At 56.7% G+C, this 16,448-nt stretch overlaps 1 protein-coding gene across 2 annotated transcripts; it reads right to left on the minus strand.

Annotated features, from left to right (window-relative positions):
- Positions 1-345: 345 nt before the first annotated feature.
- On the minus strand, positions 346-15,480 carry PDLIM4 (PDZ and LIM domain 4). Of its 2 annotated transcripts, XM_035290890.2 has the most exons (8): positions 15,310-15,480; positions 11,875-12,693; positions 9,980-10,131; positions 6,077-6,158; positions 1,558-1,736; positions 1,202-1,365; positions 770-887; positions 346-653 (listed from the first exon to the last, which is right to left on the minus strand). In XM_035290890.2, the coding sequence occupies exons 2-8, from the start codon at positions 11,896-11,898 to the stop codon at positions 449-451; spliced, it is 924 nt and encodes a 307-aa protein (XP_035146781.1). In that variant the 5' UTR covers positions 11,899-12,693; positions 15,310-15,480; the 3' UTR covers positions 346-448. The 2 variants fall into 2 exon arrangements, with proteins under 2 accessions (XP_035146781.1, XP_035146780.1); XM_035290889.3 differs by lacking the exon at positions 11,875-12,693.
- Between the last annotated feature and the right edge of the window lie 968 nt (positions 15,481-16,448).

The following is a 16,448-nucleotide window of genomic DNA, read 5'->3' on the forward strand; positions in this document are numbered from 1 at the left end:
CTTTGCACACACAGCCCTCTCCGCCCCCGCCCCTTGTAGAGTTCGTGCCTTCCTCATATATTAGTTCTCAGCTAACACCTTCGTTGGCCCCACCCTGGTCAGACCTCCTGTTGCCGCGCCGCATGCAGCACCCCAGACCTCACCTTCGCCTTCGCCTTCGTATTACTAAGGCTGCCCCATTGTGATTCAGGTCTGCCTTCCACCCAGGCTGTGGCCCTCTTCAGGGCAGTACAGTGCCTGTCCTGCTCACCACTGCACCCAGAGCCCAGGACAGGCCTGGCATCTGAGCAGATGCTGCACTCGGAGCCATGGCCCGCGCAGGATGGTGGCAGTCTCGGTGACAGGTTCAAGGCCGAGCAGAGGGACTTTATTAGAGGGACAGGGCGAAACATATTTACACGGGCCGAGCAGGGACCTTAAGAAGCAGGGGCGGGAGCGGAGTCCCAGCTCAGACGAGTTCCACCTTGGCGTTGGGGTACACCGCCACCACATCGTAGCCCTCGGGCGGCTTCACGCGCGCCTTGGCGTGACTCTCACAGTAAAGCCGCTCGTCCAGAAAGAAGTAACCACGCTGCTTGAGGTTCAGGCCGCAGTCGCTGCACATGAAGCACTCCGGATGGTAGAGCTTGTCCCGCGCCTTGACAATGGTGCCCCTGATGAGGGGAAGGAGAGAGGACAGCGTCGAGTGACTCCCAGGTTTGCGACGGCGCCCGCATCCAGGGCCCTGGAGGGCTGGGGTCCGGGAGGGGCAGCGGGGGCGGGTACTCACACGATGCCGTGGCCACAGCGCGTGCACTCGGGCAGCCCCTGCAGGCCGCTCAGCGGAGCGCTCAGCTTGCCGGCCGTGGGCTTGAGGTTCCTGGGGCCGCCAGGCCCGGGCCGCTCTCCTGAAACCCGGAGCGTAGGTGGCATGAACGGGGTGAGGAGGTCAGAACTCCATGTCTGCGGGGTGTTTGGTTGGGCCCCGTTTCCGGGGCCATTGGCACCGAGACTAGAGAACCGATTTGGCCGTCGTGGGGTGAGGGGCAGCGACAGGGAGTGGAGTGGGAATCAGGAGTCGAAGGCGTAGCAAGGGTGTGGGACCCGGCCGCAGAGACCGAGGAGGGCAGGTGCTGGGAGGCGGGATGTGGCGTCGCTAGGGGGCAACCAGGGCACCGCAGGGAGGGGGAAGGCAGGTGGGGACACGTGGCAGGAGTCTTACCGCTCTCGCCGGCCTCCAGCATGCCCTGCAAGTAGCGGAAGGAGCCTGACTGCTTGGGCTCCGCAGCCACGGGTTCTGCTGGCTCCCGTAGCATCCTGTACACCTCGGAGCCCAGGTCGACTCTGCAGTCCCGGCTCCGCGGGAGGCCCCTGGCTGGGTCAGCACTGGGAGGGAGAAAGAGATAGAGGAGGGACAGGGATGCAGTTCCAGCTTTCACTGTGCACTCAGGGTCTGGTGAGGCTTATGAGTCAGAATGCAACCAGCTGAGACCCAAGGATCAAGTGTCAGGGGTCAGGATGGGACAGAGTGAGATTTGATGGGTTTTGGGCATGGCACCGAAGGCATCTCTGTGTTACCTGGGGGGTGGAGACACATGCAGGGTGCTCATCTGGGCTGGCAGGGTGGCCTCGCTGCTGCCATTGTGAGGGACTGGAAAGCGAGGGGGTTGTCCATATGGAGATCCCAGGCTTGGTCTGCCATCTTCTGGCCCAGTCCCGGTGCCTGAGGGCCGCCTGCTGGTTGTTGGACTGCCGTCCTATGAGACAGAGGCCTAAGGCACTGGGAGACTCTCTGACATCTGGCCATTCCTTGTCCACCCCACCTCTATCCTGCTTTGCTGTGCCAGGTGGTGGATGTCAGCTGGCTACCTCCGCTCCGGCACCTCTGGCCTGTGGTGCTCAGCCAGGAAGGGATTTCCAGGGAAGAGCAGGGCCTGGGGACTGGTTCTGCCCTTGCATCAATGAGAAATATTCTTAGAAAGTCAGATACAAAAACCTGAGCAGCTCAGACTCAGCCTGGGCTTGTGAGCCCTGCAGTGGTTCTGCCCACCACCACTCATGAAGGGATAGTACTAAGGCAGGCCTATCCCAAGAAGCCTTTTAAGGCCAGTGTGGCTACAGCAGGGTATGTTGCCTCCTGGCAGAGGTAGTCCTGGTGCCAAGCCTTCTCACCTGCCTGAACTGTGGTGGGTAGTGGGTGGGCCCACGGCTGGGACTCAAAAAAGGTAACTCCTCTCCTGCAGCCAGGAAGGGCACTTGATTGTTGTGTGTCCAAGACCCTTTTGGCAGGCTGAGGCTCAAGAGTGCCATTGTGAGGTCAGCCCCTTCTGGGCCTGCACCTGTTCCCCATTTCCTGCTTTCCAGGCCACAATAAGAAGCCTTCTGCAGGCACAGCAGATGAGCAGCAGAGACCAGGCTAGGGCTCAAGGCTCTCTACCTCACTACCCACAGCCAGCTTGGTGCTCATGGCTGAAACACTTTGGGGAGGAGTGCTCTGAACCTGCCCCCTCAGACATGAGGAGAGGACAGTATCTCTGTGGGTATGGGTCTGAGTGGGGACTGGGGATCTCTGTCCCTGCAGAATCCAGAGCTGTGCTGTTCTAAGCTTGCAAGTGCACACAAGCACACCTACAGCAATATAAACAGAGGCATGCATATTCTCACAAGCATGTTTTGAAGACACACACACACATGCATAAGGACAACACATATGCACCTGCCAGTCTATTTACACACTACTAACCACATGTATATGGTTACATAGACTTGGAGCCAGCACTGGTCACCCTGGGGATGGCCATGGTGGCCATCACATTCTTCAGCTCAACCCCACGGCTGAGACTGGGCTGGCAGGCAGAGCAGCCTGATTTTAGGGTGATGTTTGAGTTCAGGCCATGGGGTAGGTCTTAGCCTCAGCCTGGGAAGGGACATGTAAACCTCCTTTCTGCTCTACAGTGTGGACAGGAAAGGATGCCTATCGTAGCAGGAAGAGCGCTGGTTTGGACTTAGGCAGCTCTGAGGCATAGTTGAGCCTGTGGGGTTCTGCCCTGATTGTCTCCTGCTTTTTGCAGGGTGGGAACTTGGGGAATGGGCAGACCAGCAGTTGGATGGGACCCCTCCATTTCTCCCACCCCAACAGACAAAGAGGAGGGTCTTTCTGCCCAGGTGGCCGCCATCAGTGCAGCAGCAACAGGAAGACCCCTATCCGCATCAGGCCCAACAAAAGCCCCTGAGAAACCTGAGAGCTCTCACACATGTGACTGTAGAGCAGGCAGGCAGGCAGGCAGGGCTGGCCTCTAATGGGTACCAGATGGGCTGTGACCAGTGGGGGTGGGGCTGGGCTTCTAGGCAGAAGCTTTGGTGGGAGGGAGGAGTTGAGGGACTGGGACAGGGAGGAAGGAGGCCCTCACTCACTCCTACCCAATAGGGTGTGGGGGTCCACTGCAGGGCCATCAGAGCCATTGCCCCTCCCACGGCCACCCATGCAGCCGCCTCTTTAGGCCTGAACTCAGTGGCTAAGACACACATGGTTACCTCAGTTTTAGTTTGAGTCCCAGAGTTACCCCCTAACTGGGCAAGTCACTTCACCTCTCTCAACCTGTTTCTTTATCTATGAGCTGGAGAATGTGATGGTCTCCACGTCAGGTTCCTTGTAGAGATGAAATAAGACAATTGCACAGTGCCTGGCACAAAGCACGTACTCCTTGGATGAATGGCTTTCAGAGGAATTCCTGAGCCCACAGTCCTGGATTTTCCCCCTCTGTGGGTGGTGCGCCTCATACCATGTGCTCCTCCACTCTGAGTACCAGTCTGCTGCCTACTTGGTTGTTGAAGCCTTGGTGGATTTTTCAGCAGAATGGAGGTAACTACCTGCTTTGGGACACTCGACTTGGATGGAGGCAGGTACTGAGTTCAGATGAGCAGGTGCCATCTCCTAGAGGCTCAGTTCCAGCTCTCTGCTGGTCTGGGGAAGACAGGCTGAATGTGCAAGGACTGCCTGCTCCACCTGGCTTGCTTCTCCCCATCACCTGGTTCTGAGCATAATTGCTACTCCCTCCAGAAAACCCTACCTTATTACTAACCTTCCTCCACCCTGGGCTGTGCCAAGTGCCTCCTGTGTTCCCACAAAAGGCCTGGGAGAAGGAGCTTCTTCTATGGCCCCACAGGGAAGGTGGTCCTGAAGCTCCAGCTAGCCCTGTCCCATCCCATTCAGGAATGTGTGCCAGGGCACCCTATGCTGGTCCTAGGGCCAACTGTGCTTTCCTCCTCCTCCGATGGCTTCAGCTCGCTCCACCCCCTCCCCGACGCGCCGACTCAGACAGAGGGTGGGAGCAGCATGGGGACAATGGGCCCTGTGTCTGTGTTAGCAAGGACTCAGCCCTGCAGGGGCGGGTGGGGTGTTTTTGTCACCACCCATGGAGCCCATGACCTTTTAAGTACAAAAGTGGGGCAGCAGCTGAGGGGCTGCCCTGGTGTTTGTGGAAACTCCCTCCTTCTCTAGTCTGAGCCTCTGGCAGCCTGGTTTTCAAGGGAGTTGGTGAGAATAAGTGTGGAAGCAGGGAGAGCTGCTCTACAGTTACCAGCACCCCAGGCCCACTGGCCCTGAGCCTCTCCTGGAAGACTAAGCCCCCTCCCACCCTGTTCTGTCCATCCTGGCACTGCTGCCTCTGAGGGAGGCTGGGCCTTACACATGAGCTTGGGGCTCACACCATGCTGCTCCCCTCTGCCTGGCCCATGGCAAGCCTGGCTCATTTGTCTATGCCAACATCTACCCCTAAGGTCTGGGGCCACAAGAGCAAGTTTCTGAGACACAGATATGGCCGTGAATCCCTGAGGTCCAGGATAGAGAAGCCCAATAACCTCTCTGTAGCCCTGCCCCACCACCTCATCTCTTACCTCTGTCCTCTCATTCCTCCCATCTTGCCCTCCCTTCCCCTGGACCTTTCTTTTCTTTGAACCTGAGGTACAAGACCTCACCTCTGGGTCACACTTCCTCTTCCTGTACCCATTTGCCTGTCTTGCCCTTCCTAGGCCTTCAGGTCTTGGCTTCAATACCCCTCCCTCCAGGAAGCCCTCTTTGACGCCTTGTCTGAGTCATGTGACTACTCTGGGCTTCTTTGGTCCCTGGCTTCCCCTAGCCCAGAACTTCTAAGTACCTTTCCCCTTCTAGAATGGGGACTGCCTGGCAGGTGGTGAGCCTCTGGCTTCAGGGATGCCAGCCAGGCAGGGTAGGGGATAGGGCAAGATGGGATTGTGGTCGAAGGTGAGGGAGAAGAAGGTGAGGGCACATTCTTCCCTCTGGTTCAGTGAAGCCTCTCCTTGCCTTGGCCCCTTTTCTTCCAGGTTGAGAGGGTGGACAAAAGTATGCCCGGAGGCCATGGTCTTACATGCTGGGACCTACCGTTCTGGCTCTATCACAGACCATCCTAGTCTCCTTACCCAAACTCTGTGGCCCAGAGATGGCTCTGGATACCTCAGTCGTCCCCACTTGGCTACTCCTCATGCCATGGCAAAACAAGGCCCTAGACCAGCCTGGCCCCCTCACTCTTGTTGAGGACAAGGCCAGAGATATGACTTCTGTTAACACACAGAAAGGTGACTGGGCAGACAGGCCTGCATCCTGAGTTCTGCTAGAAGCACCACAGGATGGCCAGCAGAGAACTTCAGGCTTAGATAGAGCACCCAGAGGAGTGTCCCATAGCCTGAGGTCACTCTGCAGCCTGAGACTGCCACTAACCTCCCCCCGCTGCAAGCACAGTGACTTCTTCCTGGTCTGGCATCACTGGGCACCAGAGTAAAGTCCAGCTGGGTGTGTGATAACCCCAACCAAGGCCTAGCCCAGCTCCTGGCCATCATAAACACCTTGGTCCAGAATCCAGGATTGCCTGGAGTAGAGACAGAGCCCACACAGGTGCTCATCTGAGGAACAGGGAGTTGGGTATGAGCATGGTGCAGAGAAACCTTTTGCTTCAGTCTCTGTCTTGTGTATCTGAGAGCCCCGGTGAGGAGACTCATTGTAGGTGAACTTGCATGCTGTCCTCTCTGCCCTGGGCTCACTCATCCAGGCCAGGCCAGGCCAGGCAGTGTCTGTACATACCTGGGCCTCAGGGTCGATGTGGATCCTGTGTGCCTGAGCCTTGCTGTCATCAGGGGCACTGGGCCAGCTCCTGCCCTCAGGCCTGTAGCAGAAATTGTGATGGTCAGATATGTTTCCTACCATGCCCACCATGCCCAGGAGCCAGGATCAAGATGGGCTGGGCTCTGGGCTAATGCTCTGCAGGTAGAAAGACACCACTCCAGTGCTTTCCGCTGTACCACAATGGTGACTGTTGTGGCAATGAACCACAACACTAGATCTGCCATCCTCCTGGAGCAGGGCTATATGCTTCCATCCCCAACAGCTCTGCCCAATCCCTCTCTGGTCTTGTTCCTGGAGATGTTGCAACAGAGGCTCTGCAGCTTCCCCACACTTCCACGCTCTTAGGGGCCTACAGAAGCTCAGCTCAAAGAGGCCCAGCTCACAGCATGGCAAGCCAGGCCTCACACATTGACCAGCTAGGAGCCTATCCACTCATCCCCTGGGTATCTACAGCCTCTGGTGGGCTGTGGGATCAGGCTTCCATCAGCTCTGGGGGAGGTGGAATGGAGGCTGTGAGGGGTGTGTCTTTCCTTCTGCTGCTGCCTCCAGCAGAGTCATCAACGAGTCTGCCCAGCCCAGATGGGAAACAGGCCATTAGGAAATTCCTGATTCGCCATAGAAACCAAAAGCCAAACATCACTCAGGAGGGAGAAAAACATCGTAAACCTGCCATAAGCAGGGCGGGCAGGCCAAGAGGCTACATGCCTGGACCCCAGCCCTGTCACTCAGTAGCCCTGTGAGAAGGCAGGCTGGGAAGGGGCATGGACCCTGGACTGGCAGGTGGGTGTGAAGTGAGGCTGGTTAGACCAAAGGGGAATAATGTTCTCCAACTCACCCCAAGAGGCCTCCTGAGGCTTCTCAAGGTATCACTACTGATCTAGCAGCTTACCCCTGCCTCTCCGCCCCTTCAGTAGAGGGTTTTAATAATCTGTCTATGCCTATGGTCCATACTCACTCTGTACTTCCTTGCCTTTGCCCATTCTGCAGTCCCTTGCAGGCTACCTCTCTACTCCACAACCTTCCAGGCCCTGGCTGTTAGAGCTCTGCTGCCCCAGGGCAACATGAGCCCCATGGTCTCTGTCTCTAGCCCCCTAAACCAGGCTTCCAAGTGGCTACTCTAACGCACAGCTCTAACTGTGGCCTCTGCCTACTCAGAGCTCCTCTGGGATAAAGCTGAGACATCTTGTGTAGCTATTTGGCCTTATACTTCCCTGAAGTTCTGCTCAGAAGAGCAGTACAAGCCTGAGGTGTAAGGGTCAGAGGGCACAAAGTACCCAGAGTCATTAACGTGGCTCAGTGCATCAGATCAGAATGAAGGGCTTAATCATGTGTCAACCCCCATCCCAGGCTGGGCTCTTAAAACAAAATGACAGCCAAAGGGTAGGCCGTGCAAAGGTACCTTGGACCACATGTGATGGACAACAGGGACTCTATTGGTGGCCTCACTGTTGGAGTTGATGTCAAGAAGGTCCTGGACCAATAGAACACGCCTAGGAAATATGGTTTTGCTTGGATTGTTGGATGCCTGGCTTTGGGCTCAAAGCAAAATAAGCTCAGTGGGGAAGCTGGGCCTTTGATACACTTTTCATTTTGTGAGGAAGTCTGTGGGGGATTAGAGCTCTCTGTACACAAGAGGACACATAGGGAAGCTGATTTCAGTAGAACCCTGGGAGTGAGAGCACAGAGTAGCTCACTTCAGCCAGCTCACCAGGCTGATTCCCTGCAGAGCCCTTGCCGTGTGGGTGTGTGTTGCAGGGACAGGGAGAAGTGTCTTTGGGGCCCAGGCATAGGTCCTGGCATAGCAGGCAAGATAGGGAGCAGAGTCAGAAAGCTTACAAGTGGGAGGGTGTCTAGGAGAAGAAATGTTGGCTCAGAGGGTCAAGGTGGCCCTCAATCTCGATCCCCCAGAGTCTGCATGTGTGAGGGTTGGAGATGGAGGCTGCAGGACAGGACTCAGATTTTCACTCTGACTGAGCAGGCCTGGTACATCATCATCACTCAATGTCCAGTTCACAAGATAGTCCCTAATTTGGATTGAGGATATTATGGGCTCAAGAGATTAAATCACTTGCTGGAGCTCAGCATAGTTCTCTCTCCCTCTCTGTCTTTTATGGGTAATTTTATGTGTCAACACAGCATAATTCTCAATCCAGCTCTGTGATAGTAGAGAATGTGCTCTTCTTATCTGCTCCATGGCCAGTGACATTTTGGGGCTAAATGCCCAGAGTGGAACAGGTCAGTGAACCTCTGGATCCATCCATGCTTGCTTTGGAACAAAGGACAGGGGAAGGAAGGAAGGAAAGAAAGAGGGGGATCTCCACCCCACAACCCTCCGCTGACATCATATGCTCTGGGAAGTTCCTGACTCAGGCCCCCTCTCAGGCACTCCTCCCCACTACTCCACTACCACTAGGGCTGCCCTTGTTCAGCCACACAGAGTCAAGGCTGGAGGTGAGTCAGGGGCCAGGATCCCAGCCAATTGGAGAGGCTTCAGAGGCTACTTGTGGGCAAAGCAGTGCTGACATTTCCCCCATCCAGCCTGTATCTCAGTGTGGAGGAGGGTGATGAATGTGATCCATTTATGGGAAAGGAAACCCAGGCTCATAGAGGTCATCTGGGCACCTAAGGCTCCAGAGGCTGGATGAGGACCAGCTTTGCTGAACTCCAAAGCTGGGGCATCCTCACCATGTGCCAGGTAGAGTGTATAAGGTCCTGGACTTGCAGCTGGGCCCATTCAGTGCCGAGGGCACAGTCAAGGGTCCTGACCCCAACCCAGACCTGGCCATGGGCCAAGCACAAACAGAAGCTCCCTCACAGGCCTTTCCACTATGTTTAATGGCTCTGAGCCAGTGGCTCACCTCCCACCCTGCCAGCTCAGAGGCATGGTTAGCTGTGTTTTGGTTTGGGGAGGCTTCGCCTACACCCTTCCATAGGGGGTTGTGAAAGTCCCTGTCAGCAGTGAACATGGCAGAGCTGATAAGTTGTTCCTGATTTCTGTGGATTGAGGTGGGGCTGGGGAGCGGGGAGATCCCACTCAGCCAGGCTTAAGCCAACTGCTTCTCAGAGTTGAGTAAACACCCAGGACTTGAGCAAGGCTAGGTTCCCTTACCTAGTCCCCTGCTGGACCTTCCATCCCAGGACCATTTATAGGGCACAGATGGGGCTTGGCAACCCACTGTCCTCCCCTTTTTGATAGGCTGCACAGCATTACACAGTCCATAGCAGGAACTTTCCCCAAATCCAGATTTAACCAGGGCAGAGGTGTGGGCCATGGTGGGGACAGCTGTGGGGCTGGTAGGAGTGGTCAGCAGCCAAGTGAAGAGTCTGTAGTCTTAGGAGAAAGCCCTGAGGTCAAATTTTGCTACCCCACTCCCTCTCTGTGTGACTTTAAGCACCTTCTAACCTTTCCGAGCCTCACTTGTCTCATCTGTGAAGTGAGACTATAGTAGGTTTTACCTTTTTTAAGTTGGTAAATGAGGGTTAAGTGAGGTGTTGCACAGGAAGCTACTTTGACATGGTCATCAAGCTGGTCACTCAGGGGAGGGGAAAGGACTGAAACAAATGCCCCAGAGGCTTTTCAGGGTCTTATTACAGTCACCTGCAGCACTTGCCATTAAGTGCCCCAACACACTTCTAGCCTAAATTAAAAGGGTATTTCTTCCCTTCTTAAGCTACCTGCAGCTTTAAACAGTGTCTGCCAGGACCTCATGAAAGTGCTATTCCTTGGGACTGTGTCTGGATGGAGCACTCAGAAGCTGAGGCAGAGAGGCTGTGTGAAGCTGGGCTCACCCAACATGCTGGCTGCCCATAACTGCCCACCTGGTCCCTCCATCCTCCCAGCCCAGCCCACCCTGGGCATACCTGCTCACAGAGAGTGTGAGGTGATCGTGGCAGCACTTGATGCGGTTCTGTGCCTCCAGATGTGTCATGAGCTCGGTGCTCTCACCATTGATGGCCTCGATCAGGTCTCCTGGGCACAGGGCAGCCAATGCAGCCTTGCTGCCAGCATGAACCTGTGGGCAGACAGGCCAGATGGCTGGGCACAGTCATGATGTAGCCTTACTGTGGTCTCTGCTCTAGACCTCCTCCAACCTCAGAACCTAGCCAGGGTGGCCTGCTACCAGCATGACCTGTGGATGGGCAAGCTGAGAGGCTGGTTGAGGTCCCCATGTAGCCTGGCTGCAGCCTTGCTGGAAATACCTCCAGCTCCAGCACCTGGAGGCCTGGCAGGGCATGGAGGTCTATGAGAAGGGCTTCCTCTGGGCTCTTGCAGCCTAGATATGTGCCCAAGGACATGCAGGAGACACAGAGACACATGGAGACATATGTGCTCACAGATACATACAGAGCATGGACATATCACAGATACCCTACACAGACAAGGCTGCACTCAGACAGACTATATCCCTTGACCTAACATTCGAACCCTCAGTGACCTTGCCTTCCTACTTACTTGATCTCACCTCTTATCCCCACCTCCACACCCACATTTTGTCCAGACCATCTAAATGTCTATGGGGGGCTTACAGGTACCATATGTCACTCACCTCTACACTTCTGCAAAAGCTGATCTCTCTACCTGGAATACTCTTCCTTTGACTCTCACACCCTCATCCTTCAGGTCTTAGCATAGACGCCACTTCCTCCGGGAGCCTCTCTGGGATCTCACTACCCTGTGTGCTCCCACCTTTCCCCCTTACATTGTTCATGTTAATACTTCATTATAATTAAAATGGGAAGGTCTGCTGGGCGCAGTGGCTCATGCCTGTAATCCCAGCATTTTGGGAGGCCGAGGTGGGCAGATCACGAGGTCAGGAGATCAAGACTATCCTGGCCAACATGGTGAAACCCCATCTCTACTAAAAATAGAAAAATTAGCTGGGCGTGGTGGCAGACGCCTGTAGTCCCAGCTATTCAGGAGGCTGAGGCAGAAGAATTGCTTGAACCAGGGAGTCAGAGGTTGCAGTGAGCCAAGATCATGCCACTGCACTCCTGCCTGGCGACAGAGCAAGACTCCATTTCTAAATAAATAAATAAAGGGAAGGTCTGAACATCACCTCCCTCGGCAAGTCCAGGGCTATCCAGTTCCAGTTGCCAGCTTGGACTTAGGGGTCAGAGTTCTATCTCTACTTCTCCTGCAGGACAGGAACTCAGGCTACCTCAGTGCCATTACTGACCCCTCAGGGTCAAGCAGTGTTCACATCTGGAAGCTCTTACAATGCTGGTCAACGAAAGAAGGGTAGAACAGGGAGTGGAGTTAGACTCACAGAGAGACCTACATAAGCAAACCAGGGGAATCTAGGCAATAGAGCACCCCTCACCCTGCCCTGGTCCCAACATAACCTTTAGAAATAGATTTCCTACCCAGCCTTTCCAGCTAGTGCCCAGCTGGTTCAAGAGCTGCCAGTGACCCCGTTCTTTTGGATGGGAGCTCCTACTGGTGGGAACTCCTGGAAGCCCAGGCAGGCTCAGTTCAGCCAGGTCTCAGTAGTGAGTAGACAAACCTGACGTGGTGGCAGCTCCTTGGCTGGAGGCCTGGTGTTGGCACTGCCCAAGGTGACCTGCCCTGAAGTAGGCTGCCTCAAGGAAACGTTCTGAAGCATGACACCTTTAGCCAACCATCCCATCATTAATGTTTACTTGTAGGGCCTGGGTACCTGTGCAAGCCTGTCATCCTGGGGGAGACACCCACTTCATACCATCCCACCCTCCCCTCAAGGCCCTCCTCCGGCCTCCTACCCTTCATGGATACTTGCCTTGTGCCAGGGCCTGGGCTCCATGCTTTACCTATAACTAGCTCACAGCAACCCCTCAACCACCTGGTATGGCAGAGGCTGTTCTCGTCTCTATTTTACAGATGAAGAAAGAGAAGCTTGGGGGAGGGGTGCCATGCCCTAGTCCCCACAGCAGAGAGAAGTCTTTCTTCAGGGGGCGGCTAACTGCGACAGGATGACTCAGTCAGCACAAGGGGTACATTCAGGCTTCTGTGGGCGGAGGAAGTTTCTTGAAAGCAGGGGTGGCTGGGATGCTGCCAGTACTATTGAGCTAGGGGAGTTCTGGTCAGAGACGGCATCAGGCCAGGAAATTGTGACTGTCTCAGCCACCTTTACAGGCATTATCTCATTAATCCCGAAAGCAAGCCCATTTCCTAGATGAGGAAACCGAGGTCCCAAGAAGCACAGAAGGATAGTTAATTGATAAAAGACTGAATCAAGATTTCAATCCAGGCCACCTGGTTCCAAATTTAAAACTATGCTCTTAACACCTGTACTTTTCTTCCAAAAGGGGTGAGGGAAGAGAGACTGTCCCAGGAAGAGACTGTTCCAGGCAGAAGGACCAGCACGTATAATGGCATATCTGGAGAGAAAGTAGAAGGAGGGTTGTATGGCCCAAGCATCATTAGTGAGGGGAGAGTGGAAGTGATGAAGTCAGTAAAGAGGCAGGGATCAGATCTTGCAGAGTCTTGTAGACCTGGGTGGGAAGCTGGCATTTCTCCTGGGTGGCTGGAAACCATGGAGGGCTCTAAGCAGGGAAGTCACAGGACAGAGTGGAGTTCAGGCTGATCCCTCTAGCATCTAAGTACAAGATAAACAGAAAGAAGGAACAGAGAGAGGAACCGTGAAGTGAGGTGGGCGGCAAAGGCATGAATCAGCCCCTCACCAGTAGTGGCTGCATTCCCAGCCCCTGCTCCACCCAGCCTAGATGTTGTGGGCCGGGAGTCCATGTCAGAACCAGGTGCCACATTGTCCCACAGAGTCACTGCAAACTCCAGACTGCCTGGATGCCTCCTGTCTCCACTCTGCTTCTCTGGGTCTATTACATTAGACTCTCTATGCCTGTGTTTCCATCTGTGTAAGGCCAGAGGCAGTCCTTACATCTAAAGGCTGTTGTAAGGACTATTTGAGAAAATCAGGGCATGTAAAGCCCCCACAGGAGGCTGGACATAAGGTGGTGCTCATTCCAGGGACTGGTTCCCGGGAGGGAGCTGTTACCAACACCCATTAGGGTGGGGCCTGGCACACCCTGGATGCTTGGCTGAGGCCAGCCATCATTATAGCCCTCACTGCCAGGTCCCTGGGGCCGAGTGAGGTGGGCCTTGAACACATCCTGGAGCCTTTCATCTCCCACTGAGGGGAAGGAGCCCCGGATGATGTTCTTGGGGCTCCCCAAGGCTTCATGGGCTGAGACTGCAAGCCCCCAGCCCTGCCGGGCCTATAGCCTCCTCCCTGTCTGTGTGAGGCTGGCCTTCCCCACCAGGTCCAGGATAGGAGAGGCCCTGGAAACAAGGGAGGGGCTGGATCCTGAGCCCCCTTGGTGAAGACACTCCCACATATCTTCTGTCCCTGTAGACCTGCCCTGGAGGTACCTGCTAGGCAAGCTGCAGCCTGTGCCTCTCCAGTGCTGTAAATCTCCCCAGATCCCACCCAAACCCAATCTCAGCCATCCTGGCTCCTTGGGCCTGAGCTGCTGCCACGTGACTTTGGGGGACAAGGGAAGCTCTTCTTGGCAAACCCTCTCCCAGACGGCCTGCCTGCCTGAGGCCTGCATCCCCAGTCAGCTCCAAACAAGGCCGTTGCTGCTGCTGCTGCTGCTGCTGCTGCCGCCGTAGCTGCGGCTGTGACGTGTGGAGGCCTATCCTCCGCGGGCAGGCAGCCGCGTGGGCAACAGATGTCTCAGCTCCCTGCCGCCTGCAGCCGTCAGCCGCCGCCACTGAGCCTGTCAGCGGCCTCACGCCCAGGGTGCCTGGCCAGCCGGCCTAGTGCCCCCACCAGCCCCCTCAGCGGACACACAGCATGACACACAAAAGCAGACACAGAGGCTTGCGCGCGTGCGTGCGGGCGCGCGCGCACACACACACACACACACACACACACACACACAGCAGGAATCCCATAAGCAGGAGATGAAAGGCTCTGGGATGTGTTGAAGGCCCACCTCACTCCGCCCCAGAGACCTGGCAGTGAGGGCAGATGTGGGAAGCCTCCTAGGACAGCTGGGCCTGCCTGTCATCCTGGCCCCCAGAAATGGGATTCCATGATTCCACGCTCCACCCGGTGCCCACCCCCTCCCAAGAACTGGAGAGAAGTCTCTGAGAGCCCAGCCAGCTCAGCCCAGCCCCCATTGCAAGAGGTAGCAGTAGGGTGGGGTAAGGTGCTTCTCTGTGACTCTAACATAGCCCCCAAAGACAAGATCAGCCTGTGTGGGAGCAAGGGATGGCCCTCAGATCGTCCCAGGTCATCTCTGCTCCTTCCAGACTGAGAGCCACCAAGAGCAGGGCCTGGGTTCTCTCCTCTTCTGTCCCTTAGGCTGGAATTCCCAAGGACAGGGTCTGAGTCCTCTCTTCTGCCCCTCCAGATGGGCCAGGATCCTGTCTCTCCTAGACAGGCACCCCCTCAAGCAGGGCCTGAGTCACCTCTTCCACTCCTCTATCCTCAGAGCAGACACCCTCCAGGGCTGTGCCCACTCCTTTTCCTCCTCTGTCCCAAGCTTGGGGCAAGGCAGGGCCCTGGGAAACTAGAAGAACTGGCCTGAGGCTATCCCAGCCCCTGGCTTTGTGTTGTCTTTCGGGGAGGGGTCTCACAGCCTCACAATTAAGGCTCCCTTTCTCCTGGAAGCCAAAATTTCCTCCTCGTCACTTCTTAGGGTGACTGAGGTCATGAATGAGAGACTGACTCACACCCAAAGTGGGAAGTGGATGGACCTTTCACTTCTCAGATTCAGCGAGGACCCCAGACCTTCCAGGGTCACCCAGCTCTGTAGGCAGCGACCCTTGATAGGGGAGGTGGGGGTGGGGGGGTGGGAGAGACTCTAAATCATTTTGCCCCAGATCTTCAGGCAGGGATTTGTCTGAAAAGTTTCTGGGCCTCTGTAGGGCTGTCTAGACCCCCAGCCCAACTCTGCCTGTCCTTCCCGGGTCCACAGCGGCTCCCCGCAGATGAGGCCAGCGCGGAGGCCGGTGCGTGAACTCTTGAGAGACTCTCCGCGGGATCTGGCAAGCAGGCCCAGCGCGGGAGGAGGGCGGCTGGGGCTGCCTGCCCTGCCTGGAAGCCGCCTCTACAGCCTGCGGGACACCCAGGCCAACCCTCCGCCTTCCAGCCTCGGATACCTAGGGGATCTGGGTCCCGGGCGGACCGCGAGGACACGGTCTCAGATCCCGGACCGCTCTGCCGCCCCGCAGCCGCCGGACTCACCCGCGAGATGGTGAGGGGCGCGCTGAAGTCCCGGCCGCCCACCAGGCGGAAGCCCCAGGGCGAAGGCCCGCGCAGGGTCACGGAATGGGGCATCGCGGGCCGGAGCCGCGGCCAGAGCCTGAGCCGGACTCTGAGGAGCCGCCGCCGCCGCCGCCGCCGCTTGGAAGCTGCGCCCCGCCCCCGGCCCGCCAGTCCCTGTTCCCCTCGGCCCGGCCCCCGCCCCCGCTCCCGGCGCGCCCGGATTGGCCCCGCTGCCAGCCCGACCCTCCCACTTCGGGGGCTCTGAGGACCAGCCCTCAGTCCCGGCTGCCTGTAACCCGGCACCCCCAGCCAGCTCTCAAGAGACCCCCGGTTTTCGACGGCCCCGACGGCCTGGATCCTGCTTCAGATCTCAGATCTGCAGGCGGCGGACCCAAACCCGGCTGCCGACACCGGCCCTTTGAAATCCCTTCTAGGGGCGGTTCTCCAGCCCTAGGAGGGATTGGGGGGCCCATTTGGGGGATGGGGCTGCGCCCAGCTCAGATTCTCCTCAGGGGTCCTACTTGCAAACCTGCGGCCCATCCTGTCCTGTGAGGAGCCCCCTGAACCAAGAGCCCTCTGAACCAAGGGCCTGCGCAGCACTGGGTCAGAGACGCAGACCCAAGACAACAGCAGGTAGCGCAGAGCATGGGAGTGGACGCAGAAGGGTCCTCAGGGTAATTTGTGGAGGCCAGTAAGGCTTCCTGGAAGAGAGGGCCCCTGACTTGCATCTTGAAGCAAGGTGTCCCTGTTCCCCCAGGACACTCAGGCCTTCTCTTGCTGCTCACAGGCTCCTTGCAGGTCACCTCCCTGTCTGCACAGCCCTCTCCCCTCGTCCTTTGCCAGCTTTGTTTCCCCAGGTCTCCGGAGAAAGGAGCAGCTGGAGCGCCTGGGGTTGTGGCTGTGCAGTGTGAAGGGAAGAAATAAGTGCAGCTCTTCACTTTGGGCTCTTCTCTCTCCAAGGTCTTCTCTCCATTCCCAGCCATTATCCTCCGGGATGTCCTTGAACAGCCACTGCAGGCACCATGGCACCACCACCCACCCTCTGGTTCTCCCAGCACTTCTGTCTGGCTACATCAGGGAGACACGATTTGCTTCTCCAGACCCTGTGGGGGCCTCTA

The sequence above is a fragment of the Callithrix jacchus genome, chromosome 2, assembly GCF_049354715.1.
Source record: "Callithrix jacchus isolate 240 chromosome 2, calJac240_pri, whole genome shotgun sequence".
NCBI classification, from domain to species: Eukaryota; Metazoa; Chordata; class Mammalia; order Primates; family Cebidae; genus Callithrix; species Callithrix jacchus.

Bases quoted from the DNA above. Each gene is read 5' to 3' on its own strand.
- PDLIM4 (XM_035290889.3), bottom strand. From the start codon at position 15,402: ATGCCCCATTCCGTGACCCTGCGCGGGCCTTCGCCCTGGGGCTTCCGC. The intron at 10,132-15,309 runs GTGAGTCCGGCG...GTCTGCCCACAG, and splicing joins CGCCCCTCACCATCTCGCGG to GTTCATGCTGGCAGCAAGGC. The intron at 654-769 runs GTGAGTACCCGC...TCCCCTCATCAG, and splicing joins CGCTGTGGCCACGGCATCGT to GGGCACCATTGTCAAGGCGC.